This window comes from Carassius auratus, chromosome 1, assembly GCF_003368295.1.
Source record: "Carassius auratus strain Wakin chromosome 1, ASM336829v1, whole genome shotgun sequence".
Taxonomy (NCBI): Eukaryota; Metazoa; Chordata; class Actinopteri; order Cypriniformes; family Cyprinidae; genus Carassius; species Carassius auratus.
Genome location: NC_039243.1, coordinates 33121436 through 33138006, shown reverse-complemented (window position 1 = coordinate 33138006; position 16571 = coordinate 33121436). Strand labels below are relative to the sequence as shown.

The 16571-nt window shown below is 35.1% G+C and overlaps 1 protein-coding gene across 1 annotated transcript in view; it reads right to left on the bottom strand.

Annotated features, from left to right (window-relative positions):
- Nucleotides 1-380: 380 nt before the first annotated feature.
- The window catches only part of LOC113108646 (multiple PDZ domain protein-like), a 33010-nt gene continuing 16819 nt past the window's right edge, over nt 381-16571 (bottom strand). Inside the window, exons 19-42 of the mRNA XM_026271936.1 lie at nt 14507-14705; nt 13320-13451; nt 12991-13248; nt 12746-12923; nt 11155-11253; nt 10950-11015; nt 10804-10863; nt 9812-9959; nt 8163-8371; nt 7895-7986; nt 7436-7481; nt 7110-7175; nt 6750-7031; nt 5618-5701; nt 5187-5410; nt 4930-5077; nt 4748-4819; nt 3778-3826; nt 3651-3694; nt 3467-3565; nt 2236-2340; nt 2061-2155; nt 671-794; nt 381-545 (exon numbers count right to left, since the gene is read on the bottom strand). Coding sequence (XP_026127721.1) covers nt 381-545; nt 671-794; nt 2061-2155; nt 2236-2340; nt 3467-3565; nt 3651-3694; nt 3778-3826; nt 4748-4819; nt 4930-5077; nt 5187-5410; nt 5618-5701; nt 6750-7031; nt 7110-7175; nt 7436-7481; nt 7895-7986; nt 8163-8371; nt 9812-9959; nt 10804-10863; nt 10950-11015; nt 11155-11253; nt 12746-12923; nt 12991-13248; nt 13320-13451; nt 14507-14705 — 3044 coding nt within the window. The remainder of the gene's footprint in view (nt 546-670; nt 795-2060; nt 2156-2235; nt 2341-3466; nt 3566-3650; nt 3695-3777; nt 3827-4747; nt 4820-4929; nt 5078-5186; nt 5411-5617; nt 5702-6749; nt 7032-7109; nt 7176-7435; nt 7482-7894; nt 7987-8162; nt 8372-9811; nt 9960-10803; nt 10864-10949; nt 11016-11154; nt 11254-12745; nt 12924-12990; nt 13249-13319; nt 13452-14506; nt 14706-16571) is intronic.

The following is a 16571-nucleotide window of genomic DNA, read 5'->3' as shown; positions in this document are numbered from 1 at the left end:
CATGATTTATGACATAACATAAATGTGTTACTGAACCACACTTATACATAATTATGCTTAATTTGAGCTCTCAGTAGTAGCTAATATATATTAATATTTATTGCAGGGAAAAAAAGGAAAGAGTTTTCACGTTAGATTTAATAGAATGCATTCATATTAATAATTCTAATTTTAATAACTTCTGTCCCTTTGGTTGAGAACCACTGGTTTAGCACTAGTCTCTATTGGCATCTCCCACTTTTACACATTTCTTTCACTTATTCAGTTTTGGGAGTTTTTTTGTTGTTGTTGATAATTCCTGCTTGTAGATCTTCGTCTGTGTCTGATGATCTGCTTCTTGAGGTCTACGCAATCATCTGGACAGGACAGACGGTGAATTTTCAGCATGTTGGAAGTGTTTTTGAGAGTACTTGTAGAGTAAGAGTCCCACTGGTTTGTCTAAGGAGCTCGACGGCTTCTGAATGAGTGACACCCTCCAGACTCTTTCCATTTACTTTCAGCAGCTGATCACCGCGACGCAGACGCCTGTCCTCCACCGCGGCTCCCTGTGGAAACACACACAAACCTTCATGATTTCTTACATGCTACGACTCATGCAAACTGAACGTGTGTTTGTTTTGATCTCTGCACTCAACTCTCAGTTTTTAGCTTCAGTGTCTTTCTTGTGTACCTTGGGAAATATGCTCTTGACGTAGATTGGCAAGTCACCATGAGAACTGCCAAATCCTCCCACAATACTGAAGCCAAGTCCAGCAGCGCCGCGTTCAAGAGTGATAGTCTGGAGCTGGGGAGAACTTAAACACACGCAAAAGACACATGAAATTTAACCCCTTTTTTCCCTCTAGAGACACCCTTTATTGGCAAACAGGGCAACAATTAATCTCATAATACAGTTAGAATAATGAAAAACAAGCATAGCACTAACATTAAACCGGGAGTCTGAATGGTCTGTGTGGCCTGGAGGGGAAGTCCTTTATCAGAGCTCCACAAGCAGACGTTTATGTAAATATTGCAATTTTAATACATTTCATGGAGTTATTAAATGCAGTGTTGTATAGAAGATTGAAAAAAAAGGTAATTATCATTATTTCATTTTCACATTTGCAAGTTTTCTTTTCGGAATTCTTACTTTTTTTCAGAATTTATAAAGTAAGAACTGTGTGATATAAAGTTGCAATTGTGTGTTATATAGTCAAACTCAATTCTGACTTTATATATTTTGTGAGTTGTAACTGAGATATAAACTTGTAAAATAGTATTCCTCAGAATTGGACTTTATAACTCACAATTGTGAGTTTGGCAACACTTTAGAATAGGAAACACGTTCAATATTAACAGGTTTCCCTCAACAAACGGCTAATTAGCTGCTTATTAGTAAGTTGTTATGGTCAAGCAGAATATGTGATTAATAAGTACTAATAAACAGCCAATATGTTGATAATAGGCACGCTAATAAACAACTAGTTAATAGTGAGAATTGGATCTTAAAATAAAGTGTTACAACAAAAAGTCAGAATTGTGAATTGTTTATATGACGCAATTTGGACTTTGTAACAGAAATTATATATATATATATAAAAGTCACAAATAAATTTTTTGCTTTTATTTAAAAAAAAAAAATATATTCAGTGGTGGAAACATGGTGCTCCATAGTGTTGGGATGAAACCAGTTTTAAATCTTAAAAGAAAGCATAAATCAGGACCTGTATTTTCTCCCGAGCTTCATTCATTTTAGTGCATTTAATAGATTTGTTAAATGAAAATGAAAGCAAATAAAATTGGAGTTCTATGCACATAATCATTGGTGAATAAAGGTCATTTGGGATTTTGCTTGCACTTCTAACTTTTATTCCAGTGATGCATTGCACAGCTGTATTTTTAGCATCATTCCTCCAGTCTTCAGTGTCACATGATCTTGATTCGCTGCTCAAGAAACATGTCTGATGTTGAAACTCATAATACAAAAACAATACTACCTTTTTTTTCATAGGAATCTACTTCGGCACAGTTAGACCATTTTTATGCATTATAATGAGATGATAAATATTCATTTTGAGTACCTGTGTTGGTTGTGTGTAGTGTTGACTCCAGGTGAGGAGTGAATTAAAGATGCTTGATCTTTACTAGCTCCATCTGAACAGCCACTCGGCATCACCTTTAATCAAACACACCGAGTGTGACATTCATGGAAAGAGTGTGTGCAATGAGTGAACACTTGATGATGAAGACGCACACCTGCAGTGTGACGGCTCCGCTGCTGTTTCTCAGGAGAACACTTGCTTCAGTATCAGAGAGACGTTCTGTCGATGTCCCGTTAATGCTGATGACCCTGGCACCCAGCTGAAAATTCAGTTCAGAGGTGATTATCTTTGAGGGCAGCGGTTCTCATGAATGTTGTGTTTGGTGTCCTGTGACGTTTGCTTTTTTGCTGTACTATTAGATATGTTAGATAAACTATGAATCTGGAATGACAACTAGCAGGTTTTAAACACATTAAATCACTGCATCCATTCATGAAAATGGTGATTTTGGCCTCTCACATTTTGATCAAATACGAAATGTAAAATCATTCAATCAAAATTATAAACAGTTAATTGCATTTTTTTTAAAATGAGCAAATACAATTTTTTTTTCTAAATTTAACAGGAATATTCATAAGTGTTCATAGAATTCATCAACCTCAAGCATTCAACTCTGTTACCCAAATCATTGTGCAAAAATACATGCATTTTGGCGAAAATTGTGATTTGAAAAAAAGAAAAAGAAGTGTTTTTTTATTTTTACACAAATATTTTTGTAAAATTATTATACAAAAAAATCTGAATAAATATATCTGTTTTAATTTATTGGTAATATAGTTCTATAAATAACTATAAAACAGTGTGTGGCCTTGTTTATAGCTTTTACTGACTGATTTTTCCATCGAGGCTAAATAAATGGAAAATGTATGTATACACACACACACACACACACACACACACACACACACACACACACGCACACAAATACTACTGTTCAAAGTTTTGGCATCAATAAAAAAATAAAACAATAATGTGTCATTTTACAATTTAAAACAGTTGTCTTCTATTGTAATATATTTTAAAATGTAACTTTTTCAGGATTCGTTGACGCATAGGAAATTCTAAAAAACATTTATTTTAAAACAGAGAAATATATATATATATATATATATATATTTAGCATTATAAATTACTGTTACTTTTGTATCCATTCAGGTTAAAAGTATACATTTCTTAAAAAAATATATATATATCTTACTGACCACGATATTCTTTTTAAAGAGGCTTTTATAGAGGCTTACAATGATTATGTAGTTATTTATTAGTTCATTTTTTTGCCTTTAATAGGACAGGCTGTCGGCTCCAGCATCAACATTTTCCAAACACAATGAAAAAGTGGATAAGTCTTTCAGGACCTGTGTTATATCCTCATTCTCTGTCTGTACCTGCAGAAGTCCAGTGCGCGCTGCAGATGTGGTCGGGTCCAGGTTAGAGATATAAATTATTCCATCTCTCAATCTCAGCTCCATAGACTCACACTCACACTGGGACAGAATCACACCAAGCGTACGGTTACTACTGACTTACTGCAGAAACGTGCTTTGAGAGTGCATGTAAAACCAAACCCACCTTCTGAACGGTGACCGTTCTGATGTCCACGTTCTCATCCACAGCTGGGCAAAAAGATGAAAACATTGACTCACTGACGAATAGAACTGAATAGTGAATAATTGTGTGATGTGACAGACACTCTTACAATCATATGTGCTGAACGAGGTGAGAAGAGGGACGTCCAGCTCGTCCACCTGCCACAACACAGACAGAACACTGTTAGATCTGAGACGGATCTTCAGAAATCTTTCTAATATGAGGATTTAGAATCTGCTCAAGAAATATTTCTGATTATTATCAGTGTTGAAAACAGTCGTGCTGCTTTTATTTTTGTGGAACTGTGATACATGTTTTCAGGATTCTATAAACAGAAAGTTCAAAAGAACAGCATTTATTTGAAAGAAATATAATATAACATTATAAATGTCTTCACTGTCAATTTTGATCAATTTAATGCATACATAACAAATAATAACATTAAGTTCCCTAAAAGAAAAATTCGTACCCCATACGTTTGAACAGTAGCATGAGTAATATACTGTATAAAATATAAAATATTTATAGATGGAAATAGATTTAAACAAATTTGATTCACAATTATGTAACTTCCCATGTGTTATGCAATCTAACTTCATAAAGTTCTAACAATCAAATTGTCAATTTATTTTAATTGAAAGTTTTTCCGTTTTTTTTTTGAGAATGTTGTTTTAATTTCCAATCATTCTGTTTTAATTGGTTTATTTTTTCTTAATGCTCTTTATCTATCAAATTATCTTTCTGTTCTGATTTTTGTGTTAGTTAGTGTTAGTTGTTCTCATGACAAATAATTCCACCTTTCCACAAAAATCTGAAATAATAATAATAAAAAGGGTTAGATATATCAGAATGGAATTTAAGTCAACATCCTGGTCACTGAGCAACGGCTATTCTTTTGGGAATAATTCTGTTCATTTTCATGCATAAATAATGCTCTGAGCGTAACCAGAGCATATTGTGAATCCTTTATAAAAAAAAGTTGTATTTTTATTTTTATTGAATTATAACACATGCATATTTATTGTTTTGTATCACAGCGTTTATAGGGTATTGCATAACAGGAATGATTCAGCATTTACCTGATCTCCATACGAGTAGTGTGATGAAGCTTTAAAACGAGCCACCTCCAACAGCACAGACCCACTACAGCTCTACAACACACACACACACACACATGAGGTGAGGTGCACATAGCCCTATCATGACTATGAATGAAATGCATTAATCACTGTATTCCTGAGTGAAGTGTATTTTCGTGCACCTGCAGAAGTGCGCTTGCATAGTCCTGTGATGCAGCTCGCACGTCCTCTCCATTCACAGACAGAATCTGGTCACCTAGTAACAGTCTTCCATCCAAGTCTGCAGCCCCTCCCCTTTTTATCTCAGAGACAAAGATTCCAATGTCATTTCTGAAAGACATGCAGACGATCCTGAATTCAGATGAATCATAACACAGCTGAATCTATGCATTATCCATGCAGTTCTGTAATTTAATCATATTCCTTGAGAACAACCCACCTTTTACCCACAATGCAAAGCCCCAGTTCCTGTCCTGTTTTGAGGTTTAGTTCCACACCGAAGAGGTCCCACATGTCCCCAGGTGTGCGGTTCTGGAGGACGTGTGTGCAGTGGTTTTCTATCCCAAGGTCTCTGTAGATGCACAAGCGCACTCGCTGCGGACTCAAGCGCAGGACGCTCAAGGCCTCCTCATGAGTGGCCATTCTCAGATCAATGCCGTTCACCTGGAGCAGATAACAATGATTACATGAAGAGCTATTCAGTGAAAAAGTAGATTAAATATTTCCCAAGATGAGTACCCTGTTGATGTCAGTTTATTTCTCTGTGCATTTGATTGTGCATCTACCTTGCGTCAATGGAAGTTCTTAGCGAAGAGATCAATCAATAAACAAAACTATAAAACTTCACTGGTGAATGCTACACTTCTGTACCTCTAGAATATGATCTCCAGAACACAGCCGACCATCTCTGTATGCCGCACCATCTTTATTCACTTCATGAATCACTATTACGCCCTGACAAAGAAAGAGGGAAAGAAATTATATTAGCAGCATTTAAGTGAAAAGTTGCATTGAATGCAGACATTCTTTAACGTTTCGAGCTGGCATGAAGCTAAAAATAGTGCAGAATCTTTAATAACTTTCCTTTGAACTGTTTGAAAATCAAAAATGTTTTATTTCCTCTGAAAATCAAGAAAAAATCCCAATGGATAGAAAAAATATTTGAAGTCCCATTTTGATTTCTGGTGATTGCAACATGTTACTTCAAAATATATTTTTAATTTAAAGGAATATTTTATAAGCTTTATCAAGCGTGCTCTCTCTCTCTCTCTCTCTGTCAAATACCAGATGAAAAAGTCATTTAGGCTCAAAACATTTCAAAAAGAGGAAAAACAGGAGGCTTTCGACAACTTTACAGATCAAATAATAAGAATTTCTGTAGTAAATAATTCAAAGTAAAAAAAAAAAAAAAAAAAAAAAAAAAAAATATATATAATACAAAAACCCCTTCTGTTAATATACCTCATTTCCTTCCACTGCAAATTAGTGTTTTTTTTTTTTTTTTTTGGTTTAAGATTGAATTTAATTACTTCCTGCATCAAAAATTAAAGGGATAGTGCACTCATTTTTTATTTTATTTTATATAAAATTGTTATCTGTTCTCCACTCAAAAATATCACATGAGCTACTTTCACAGTGAATCGCTCAAACACTAAAGCAATGCAAAAAGGTCACAGGTTCAATTCCCAGGCAATGCATGAATTGACAAAATGGATTTCTTGAATGCAATGTAAGTTGCTTTAGATAAAATATTCTACCAATGCATTCATTTATTAAATTTTACCACGATTCACCTACATTTTAAAAGAAAGAACAGCGTGAACATTCTGCTAAACTTCTCCTTGTGTTCCATGCATGAAAGAAAATCTAGTTTGGAATGACATGAGGGTGAATGATGATTTTTGATAACACTGTTGTAGTATTTGACGTTCAGGTTTGTATTCAAGTTGCTCTCGCGACATCATTAAGTGTTAAATACTTGGTTTCCTTTACAATTTCTCACCAGCACTGTGTTGCAGCCTCCTACTATGCTGAGGCCGAGCCCCGCAGTGCCCTTGCAGATATCAATGATGTTCATACAGCCAGTTATGATTGGACTCGTTAGGGGGTCAGAGGTCACAGAACAGCGGGCCAAGTAAGAAGAGCTCTGATTGGCTGTGGGATCAGCTGACGAAGGCGTACAGTGGCTGGGAGTCATGTGACTGGCAGGATGACAGGAGGGCTTGTGATTGGATGTGGCAGGAAGACCGATGTTGAGTTTATTCTCTCTGCTGATCCCTCCATCCTATCGACAAACAGAAACATGAGAACAAAGAGACTGAAGCATGCAGATATTGTTTTGTCATGTTTTTGAGTGTTTTACCTGCAATAATACTGAATGTTGACCTTCTCTGAGCAAGACTGGAGATATAACAGGACAGTTGTGCATCTAAACAGATAAAAGTGTCATTAGATGACGCATGAGACTGAAGACGTCCAGTAATGCAGACATGTGGTAAATTAAGATAAATGCAAAATAATAAATAATAATAAAACTTTAGAAGAACTTTAGAAACATGTAGCAAACTTTTTTTGACAATTATTTTAATTTGTTAACCAAGCATAGCTCTATATTTATTGTCTTTTTTTTTTTACTGTTTTAAGAAGTATTTTTGTTTATATAAGTGTGTGTGTGTGTGTCTCCATTGCCTCATATGCTGGTCCTGTAGTCATCTGTTTCTGTGCAGCTTTATTCCTGATGAGAAAATTACATGTGTGCATCAAAATATGTGACACATCCACACTACACAAACACTATATATAGATAAATAAAGACCTTGAGACTTTTAGTGAAAATGCTTCTATATGCAGTGTTTTCATTACAAATAATATATATCTGATTTTGTTTTTTTTTATTGAATTGATATTCTTTAATGACACCGTGCATTCAAGCTGGCATAGTCCTGAAAGTAATGCTGAATATATTTCTTTGTTTTAAATATTTTCAAACTTTGTTTGTCTTTATTTCTGTTTGAAATTAAAAACAAATATGCACTGCTGTCTCAGATGTTTGCACTCCATGGTATTAATCTATGTATATAAAGAGCATATTAAAATGCATGTAGAAGACAAGTAGTATTAATCTACATTCATGTGCACGTGTCTCACCTTGTGAGCAGAATCCTGACTTTAACTGGAGCGTTGTTGATGATTGCTGTTGCATTCTGGTGACTGCGTCCATACAGCACTTGACCATTTATCTGCACAATGCACACATAAACACGCTGAAGAATAACCCTTGACCTTTGATAAGACCCATATTTCTCTGTGTTTTGCTCTTATAGTTATGGGGGAGACTGAGGGCAATTGCAAAATCTACATACATCTACATATTTTTGACTGGCCAAATGAACTGGGTCCAGGCGGTCGTCCTCACCTCCAGTAGTTCATCTCCCACTCTGACCCGACCATCTGCGGCCACAGCCCCGTCCGGTTTGATTTCTGACACGTACACACTCATCCGACCACGAGCTCCATCTCTGTTTCCCGACAAACACAATCCCAGTCCAGAGCCGTGAGCGCCACAGTCCAGATCAAACATGTGCAGCTCTCCAGGCAGACGGCCATACCTCTGCTGCATGCGGCCTGCTCACACACACACACACACACACACACACACACACACACACACACACACACACACACACACACACACATTTAACTATTTATTTAAGTCCACTTAAGATAAATGTGAACACACACATGCATGCACACACACACACACACACACACGTGTTTTTGTGTAAAGTGTGTTCATCCCATAGGTGTAATAGTTTTTATTCTGTAGAAACTGTATATTCTATGGCCCTTCACCAACCCTACACCTACCCCTAACCCTCACAGGAAACTTTGTGCATTTTTACTTTCTCAAAAAAACTCATTCTGAGTGATTTATAAGCGTTTTGAAAAATGGCGCCACTGAGTGACGTCTGTACCTCCCGGTCAGAGAGCACCTGTCCATCAAAAGCTCACTATCCAATCAGAGTAGACCATTGTTAACCCCGCCCCCACGAGAGGTTTGTGTCAAAACACCAAACGGAAAACTGCGAAACGTAATCGAAATCTGTGGCAGTGAATTCAGAATCCACGATTAGCGAAAACGAATCTTTGAAAAACATTAACAAAGAATGAAGCATATTTGAAGAGCATGTTAAATTTGTGCGACTGAGTTAATTTTCATAGTGTTTTTCTTCTTTTGTAATGGCATATTTTTGATAGTTTCTGAAAAAGTCACGTTCAGTTTTATAAAGATTCGTTCATTATTATTGAAACAAATGTAATTCCATATATTCAGAGCTAATAATATTTTTGATCGCCTAATCTTCAGTTAAAAAAAAAATCACTTACACACTAAAAGTTGTACTTCAGTTTGCAATTGAAAAACAAAGTTTTTGCAAAACACTAAAGGCAGTTCTCTACATTAGAAAACATACAGCTCTTGTTTTTAATTTAGGAAACACTGCTTTTTTAATGCTATGCTCAGTTACTGCCTACCTACGGCCAGCAATTGTTTTTGAAAACATTTATACATTATTTGTTGACTTAGAAAATAAAAAAAGTGTTTCAAAGATTAAATAATTTTTGCACCTATGCATTTCTTTTGATAGTGTAAATATATCTAATTTGATGACTCGATGTTTAGAGAAACAAAATAAAATTTTCACCCTTGCATTGCTTTTTCAGTCCTATGTAAATATATTCTGAATATTCATGCAAGTCTATTATTTCAACATTCTCCGATAAAAAAGTATATAAGCTATTATGCATATTAAGCATAATATACTAATATGTACCTTTTAAAAAGTGACAACTTTTGTATCTTCTTTTCTGAGATTGTAGCATTCTGATGCAGACTGATGCATTTTTGAAACGCTGAATTTTATATGTTTTCTAAGCAGTTTTCCTGACAGGAATGATTAACCGTTCCTCACACTGTAAGTGATTCTTGTTTTTAGGAGACATTCGGTCCCCGTCATGTTGGTGCCTCTCTCACACACACACACACACACACACACACACACATACTCCAGTAAGAGGTCTGCTCCGGCTCGCTGTGATGATGTGAAACCTCTTCTGGCACTCCATCAGTTTCTGTCTCCATGTGTTTAGATGTCAGTTTCAGGAGTGATGGAGCTACATGTGGAGGCTTCCCCATCTTCCAGGCTTCTGTTCGCTGCAACAGCACCAGAAACAGTCGTTATATTATTCAATCAGTTCTCATTTTCAGCACTCAACAGTTTGGTACAACACAGCTAAAATCTGACAATCCAAAATACATTTCTCTTTTTTTCAAATACTAACAAAGTAACTTAATTTGTGTAAAGAAACATGGGAATTAAAATTAAATATTATTCACTTTTTGTCACCTCATGGTTAAATTTTTTTTTTTTCTGCTATTTACACTCTTGAAACAGAAGTGTGCGTAACTGTATTGAATTTTACAAGCATTTAATTTTTTTTTTTACTTGCAGATAATATAATCTTAATTAAATAAAAAGCCACTTAAGTGTTATTTTCACATCTTTCTTAAGTGCACTTTTTAAAAATGCACTTTGTAATGTCTATACATTAAAGTACAAGTTTTAATAATATTTTATGAATAGTGTTTAAAAATCTTTCTTTGTGCATATACTGTATAAATATGTGTGTGTGTTTAATATTTAATTCTACATTTAAAGTTAATATATTTTGAATATAATAATTTGCAACCAGTATCAAGTTTCCTTAGAAATTACATTAACGTATATTATAGTGCACAAGAAATGATCAAATATCAAAAAGATGTACTGAAGTGGATCAAAAAGCACTCTACTACAGTTAATATAAATCTAAACTACATTTAATTGCATTTAACATACAAATAAGTGTCACTGCATTCAGAACATTATTTCAAAGCATATTATTATCCTTAATAAGTACTCTTTTTAAGAGTATCCTAAAGTAGGCTAGTGTTTGAGAATCGTTTGAGAAAATGTAATTGTGGATTATTATTACTATGCAAACACACATGACATTACCTTAAAGGGGATGGGACTGAAGGGGTAGGTTGGGGAATGATTACTAGGGATTTCGGGCTCCTAAAGATGAGATCAACTTTAATGTTAGCATACACATCACACCAAAGACACTTATGATAAACACAATATCATAAGCAAGAACACACCTGATGAGTTTGAGAATTAGATTTCGATGCATCGTGATCTTCAGGGCAGTTGTCAGGAGCTGAAAGCTGGGCATTGAAAGAAAATAAATGTTTTATGTACTAGTACTCATGCATTGTCTTGTCTAGTGTATATTCTAGCACTGAGTTTGTGTATTTGTGAAGTGGTTGTGCGTGTGTGTGTGTGTGTGTGTGTATCTGTGATTACTTGAGGACTCTGCACTAGTAGTTGGACTCTGTCTCCTGCTCTACGGATCGCCTCAACGGCTTCTTCATGAGTGAAATCACTCACATCTACACCTTGAACCTGCCAACACACATTAAAAATCGAATGTCTGAAGTTCTTTCTCAGAGTCACTAATTTCTTTCCATTTTTTTAACCAGTTTGCCCCAGATTTTCTTGAAACTAATCGTGTTATCTAGTATATTTAGGTCTGAGGAGTGATGCATTAGCTTATTATGACCAGCAGATGGAGATCATTAATGCTCATCAACACTAACTAGACCCAGACTCAGGCCTTCTGATGTATATTTGACACAAAAATAGCAAAATGCACCATTCAAATCTGACTATCTGTATTTTTTTCTTTCTTTTTATGTTGTTTTCATAGTGTATGACTTATTCCTGTGAAGCACAAAAGGAGATTTTTTTCTTCTTCAGTATAATGAGAGTAAATGAGGATTCGGACTGTCAAGCTACAAAACCGCAAATAAATAAATACAATTAATACAATTTACAAAAATCAAATGTTTCAACTCCTGTGCTACATAATTAAATAGTCTTCTGATACCATGCAACTTTTGTCAACATGAAGTCTCCATTAGCATACTTTTTAAAAGAGAAATAATATGCATGCAAATTAAATGAAATGTTTTCACAAATTTAATTGCATGACAATTACAATTAATTTTTTTAGTCACAATTTATATTAAATGCAGTTAGCTGAATTTCAAAATGAAGTAGATCTTTATATGTAATTTCATAATTTCTTCTATAGCATTTGAAATAAAGTTTTCTATATATATATATAAACACTTGTATAGCTCCAACAAATCATCATGATTTGGAAAAAGGTTGAGTTTGAATCACATTTCTTTGATCATACGATTAGTTTTTGAGGTTCATGCCATAAATTCTTTATAGCAAGTAAACTAGATATTAAATATATTGCTTTACATACTGAATTTGTGTTATGGGTATCACTTTATTTAACAGAGCCCTTGTTATATATGTACTTACTTTAGTAATAATAAAACACATTTTACATACTGGATTACATAATCAGATTCCAAAAAATACGTACTTGTAATTAGAGTATATTACATTTTAAAATACTCATAATCAGATTACAGATTACTTTAGTTATGGATCACATATTATTTACAAACCATGCATCTAAAAGTAATCTAAAAAGCAGTCAGAATACATTGCCTAAGTACAGTTTGACTATGACTAACAGTTTTCATCATGCAATCTGTATTCAGTAACGGACTACAATTTCTAATAAATCTATCCAGCTCAAGCAGGTATCACTAATCATTACCCTACAATAAGTAGATGTTGTTAATCTATATTACTCAGTATTTACACATTCTTGAGATTTTCTGATCACAGTTATTTTCCACCAATGTGTGTAGACTGCTGTGTCATTATTTGACCAAGTATTTCCTACTTTTTCCCCGTTATTGGGATTTCAGACAGTGTCTAAGTGTGCAGCTCTTGGCTAGAATAAGCAATAAAAAGCAGGACAGACTTTACACCAATAGTTGAAGGTTACTGGTCTAATAAACACACACACCTGAAGAATTCGGTCTCCTTCTTTCAGGGCGCTGTTGCATGCAGCTGGGCTGTCCTCTGCGATGTGTTTTATGAAGATGCCGCGTCTCATTTCTCCATTGCTGAGTCGACTGCCCATGCCACGACCCCCCACCACACTGAAGCCCAGACTCGTGGCCCCAGCCCTGAATAATGTGACTCTAGGACCAAAAACACAACCATATCACCTTGAGCAATGTCTTAATGTTTTGTTAGTTTATGCAATACCTTCTAGGCTGACTCCACGAGCTATGATCTTTTCCGTGTGTCTCTTCGTCATCTTTTTCTCTCTCTCGTCTTTGTCCGTTCTCACTCCGCAAGGCCGCTTCTTCATTCTTCACCTTTTTGGCTCTTTCCAGTCTTTCATCGCTCTCTCTTAGTCTTACTTGGCTGTGGTTATCTATTCTTTCTTTCTCTTCTTCAGCTTGAGTCTTTCCGTTCACTCCTTTACCGTCCACTGTACTCTGTTGTTCAGAAATGCATTCTCTAACACAAAGCACACACGCATTAGGACACCATCAGAAACAAGAAAGCAAACAGACGGAAAGATTCCTTACAGAGGTTTGAACGGCAGGTTCTGTGAGTGCTTGGGTTGGACTGAAGCTGTTCTGTGGGTTTCTATTTCCTCTTTTGATTGGCTATAGCTGGCTCTGTGCATGTCCAGGAAGGCAGCAGGTACATACATCACGCTGGGACAGAAACACACAGAAACAAACTAAAATGGGTTTGACTGGAATTGATTGGCTGAAATATGCTACTGGCTAGAATATCACCTTTCTTTAGTTTTTAGTTTTAACAGGAAACATTTATAAAGAATGCATGTAGTGTTAATTGGTTAACTAACGTTCAAAAGCTATGGCTCAGCATGATCTCTTTTAAAGTCATGGATGATGCATTAAATTCATCAAAAGTAAAACATAATCTTACAAGAATTCTGTTAACTTTCTATTACTCGAAAAATCAGCTGTGCATCAGATCAATAAATTACAAATATTTATTATAAATAAATATAACATTTTAAATTACAATATTTTACAATAGTATTTTTTACTGTATTTTTGATCAAATAAATGCATTTTTACATAGCTTTTGAAAACATTAAAAAACTTACAACCCCAAACCTTAGTAACAAATAAATCTAAATAATTACTTATAAATAAATGAATATAAACAAGACTAAGTTTGTTTATTTGTTCATATAAATCAACAAACTTATTTTGTGAAAATAAAAATAACACCGCTTGCTTGAAATATTATTATATAAATGTTCTTGCAAATGGATATCCTTTATTTATTTGTATTAAATATAAAAACAGAAACTATAGCTAAAGGTCAATGTTAAGATAAAGCTTGGTTAGTGTGTGTGTGTATGTGTGTGTGTGTGTGTGTGCGCGTACGTGCGTGTGTGTGTGTGTGAGTGTGTGTGTGTGGGCATGTTTTTGTGTCATATCAGGACACAACTCTGTATAAAGTCATGGGTATGACACAGGTATTACAAGGAGAGGGTGACTTATGAGGACATAACCCATGTCCCCATTTTTCAAAACACTTATAAATCATACAGAATGAGTTTTTTTGAGAAAGTAAAAATGCACAAAGTTTCCTGTGAGGGTTAGGGTTAGGTGTAGGGTTGGTGAAGGACGATATAATATACAGTTTGTACAGTATAAAACCCATTACACCTATGGGATGAACACACTTTACACAAAAACAAACATGCGTGTGTGTGTGTGTGTGTGCACACCTGAGATCAGGTCCAATCAGTGAATGTCTGCGCAGCATAGCTCTGGCTTGTGCGTTGGTCAGGTTGGTGGTGGATTCTCCATTGATGGCAACAATTCCATCCCCAATCGCCAGTCTCCCGTCTTTACTGATCGACCCGCCATGAACCACAGAGCGGATTATCATGCCTGAACCATCCCTTAAGGCACTCACTGTCATTCCTACACACACACACACACACACACACACACACACACACGCATGCGCACACACGCATGCGCACACACACACACACACACACACACACGTGTCATTCAAGTCAAGTGCATGTACATAGTCAGCTCAGGGGATAATTAAGTAGATAAGATCATACAGGATATGTATGCACTTATTTATTTAACCAGGGAATGTACTGAATTTTGTCATGAATTTTTAATCTGACATTTTTACATCTTTGCTGTTTATTAATTGGTTTAATGTTTAAATTGTGGCAAAAAGCCTTTTACCAAATTACAAATGACCACATATAGCGTGAAAAGGTCAACATGAGTTCAATAAACAGTATTTTTTATTGCTTTTTTGTAGTCAAGACTCTAAAGTATGTGTCTGTACAGAAACAACTATGCACTGAATTAAAAAAATGTGACAACTAGCCCCACGCTCTCCCAACAGTGAATATTTAATTTGTATTTATATTTAGCCATTTTTATTTAATCAAGATCATCATAGCTAACAAAAGTGTGTATTAAAGTGTGGGTGTGACTAGATTGACAGAGCAGGTTTAACCATATCATACACTTCTACAAATGGAATATCATCAACTCTCATACATACGCCGTGAATCCATCTTACCGAATCAAACTCTGTTATTCAAAGTTAATTATCTTTAAGTAACAATGAAAGTGTCAGCGCACCATGTAGAGGGTCTTAAAACACCTCACTCACCTTCATGGCATATTAAATGCTGGCTTTGACTCAGTGTTGTATTAAAATCACAGCGTGTGCCTTCAAACGATTCATTTTATGAGTATTACTTTGAGCTAATGAGCTTCAAACAGTGCTGCTGACTTCATTGTGGCTGTAAAATGACTGGTCGGCTTTGTACTATTTTTAAGCTGCTAGAAATCAAAATTGCTCTCAATTTGAAAAATGCAACATGCAACCTGTATTAAATCTAACATGCAGCTGATTTATTAATTATTATGAGCCCATGCAAAGAGAAAACACATGCAACATGAACACACAAGCGAGGAAACACACCAAACACGGAGACAACACTATGGTCGTAAAGAATTTGAGATTCATTGATTTTAAAGCTTTTATTTTTAATTTGAACATCATGTTTCAGTCAAATTACAGTACAATCATAGTGCGCTAATTACAGAAGTGCACGTTTGACCATATAAAGCACAGACAGAGATGACACAGAAGACACACAACACATCACGATTTATAATCTCTATTCCATGAGCCAACATAAATAACTGACTATAATGTAAAAAAAAAAAAAAATCAAGGTGAAATGAGATGCTGGAACTCATCAATTAAATAACACTCATGTCGAGCTTTGTGTCAAATTAGACAGTCATTGGAATAAATACTTGATCAAAAGGACCAAGTGAAAAAGTGAAAGATCAAGCTTTGATGGGAACCATGACTTCTATATTCTTCACTGAGCTTTATGACTTTGCCAATGTGATTGTGTAGATGCATAAATACACTACAGGGCTCAACTGTGTTCTGTATTCTGTGATGCATTCAACATTATTCCTGCCAATTTAGCTGAAATGCATCAACAGCGTAAAGCTCATTTGTTAAAATCTGTGAAAGTCTTTAGATACACCAGTCAGAATGTGTTGATGATTTCATTAAAATCATTTTATGCCATCATTTTTAAGCGTGTTTATGAATTTATAGTTGTAATGGCATGCTCGTAAAATTTCCATTTCATTTTCTTTCTTTGAGAATGTATTGTAAAATGGAATTTATTTCTGTGATGCTCCGCTGTATTTTCAGCACCATTCCTCCAGTCTTCAGTGTCACATGATCTTCAGAAATCATTCTAAGATGATTATTTACATTTTTTA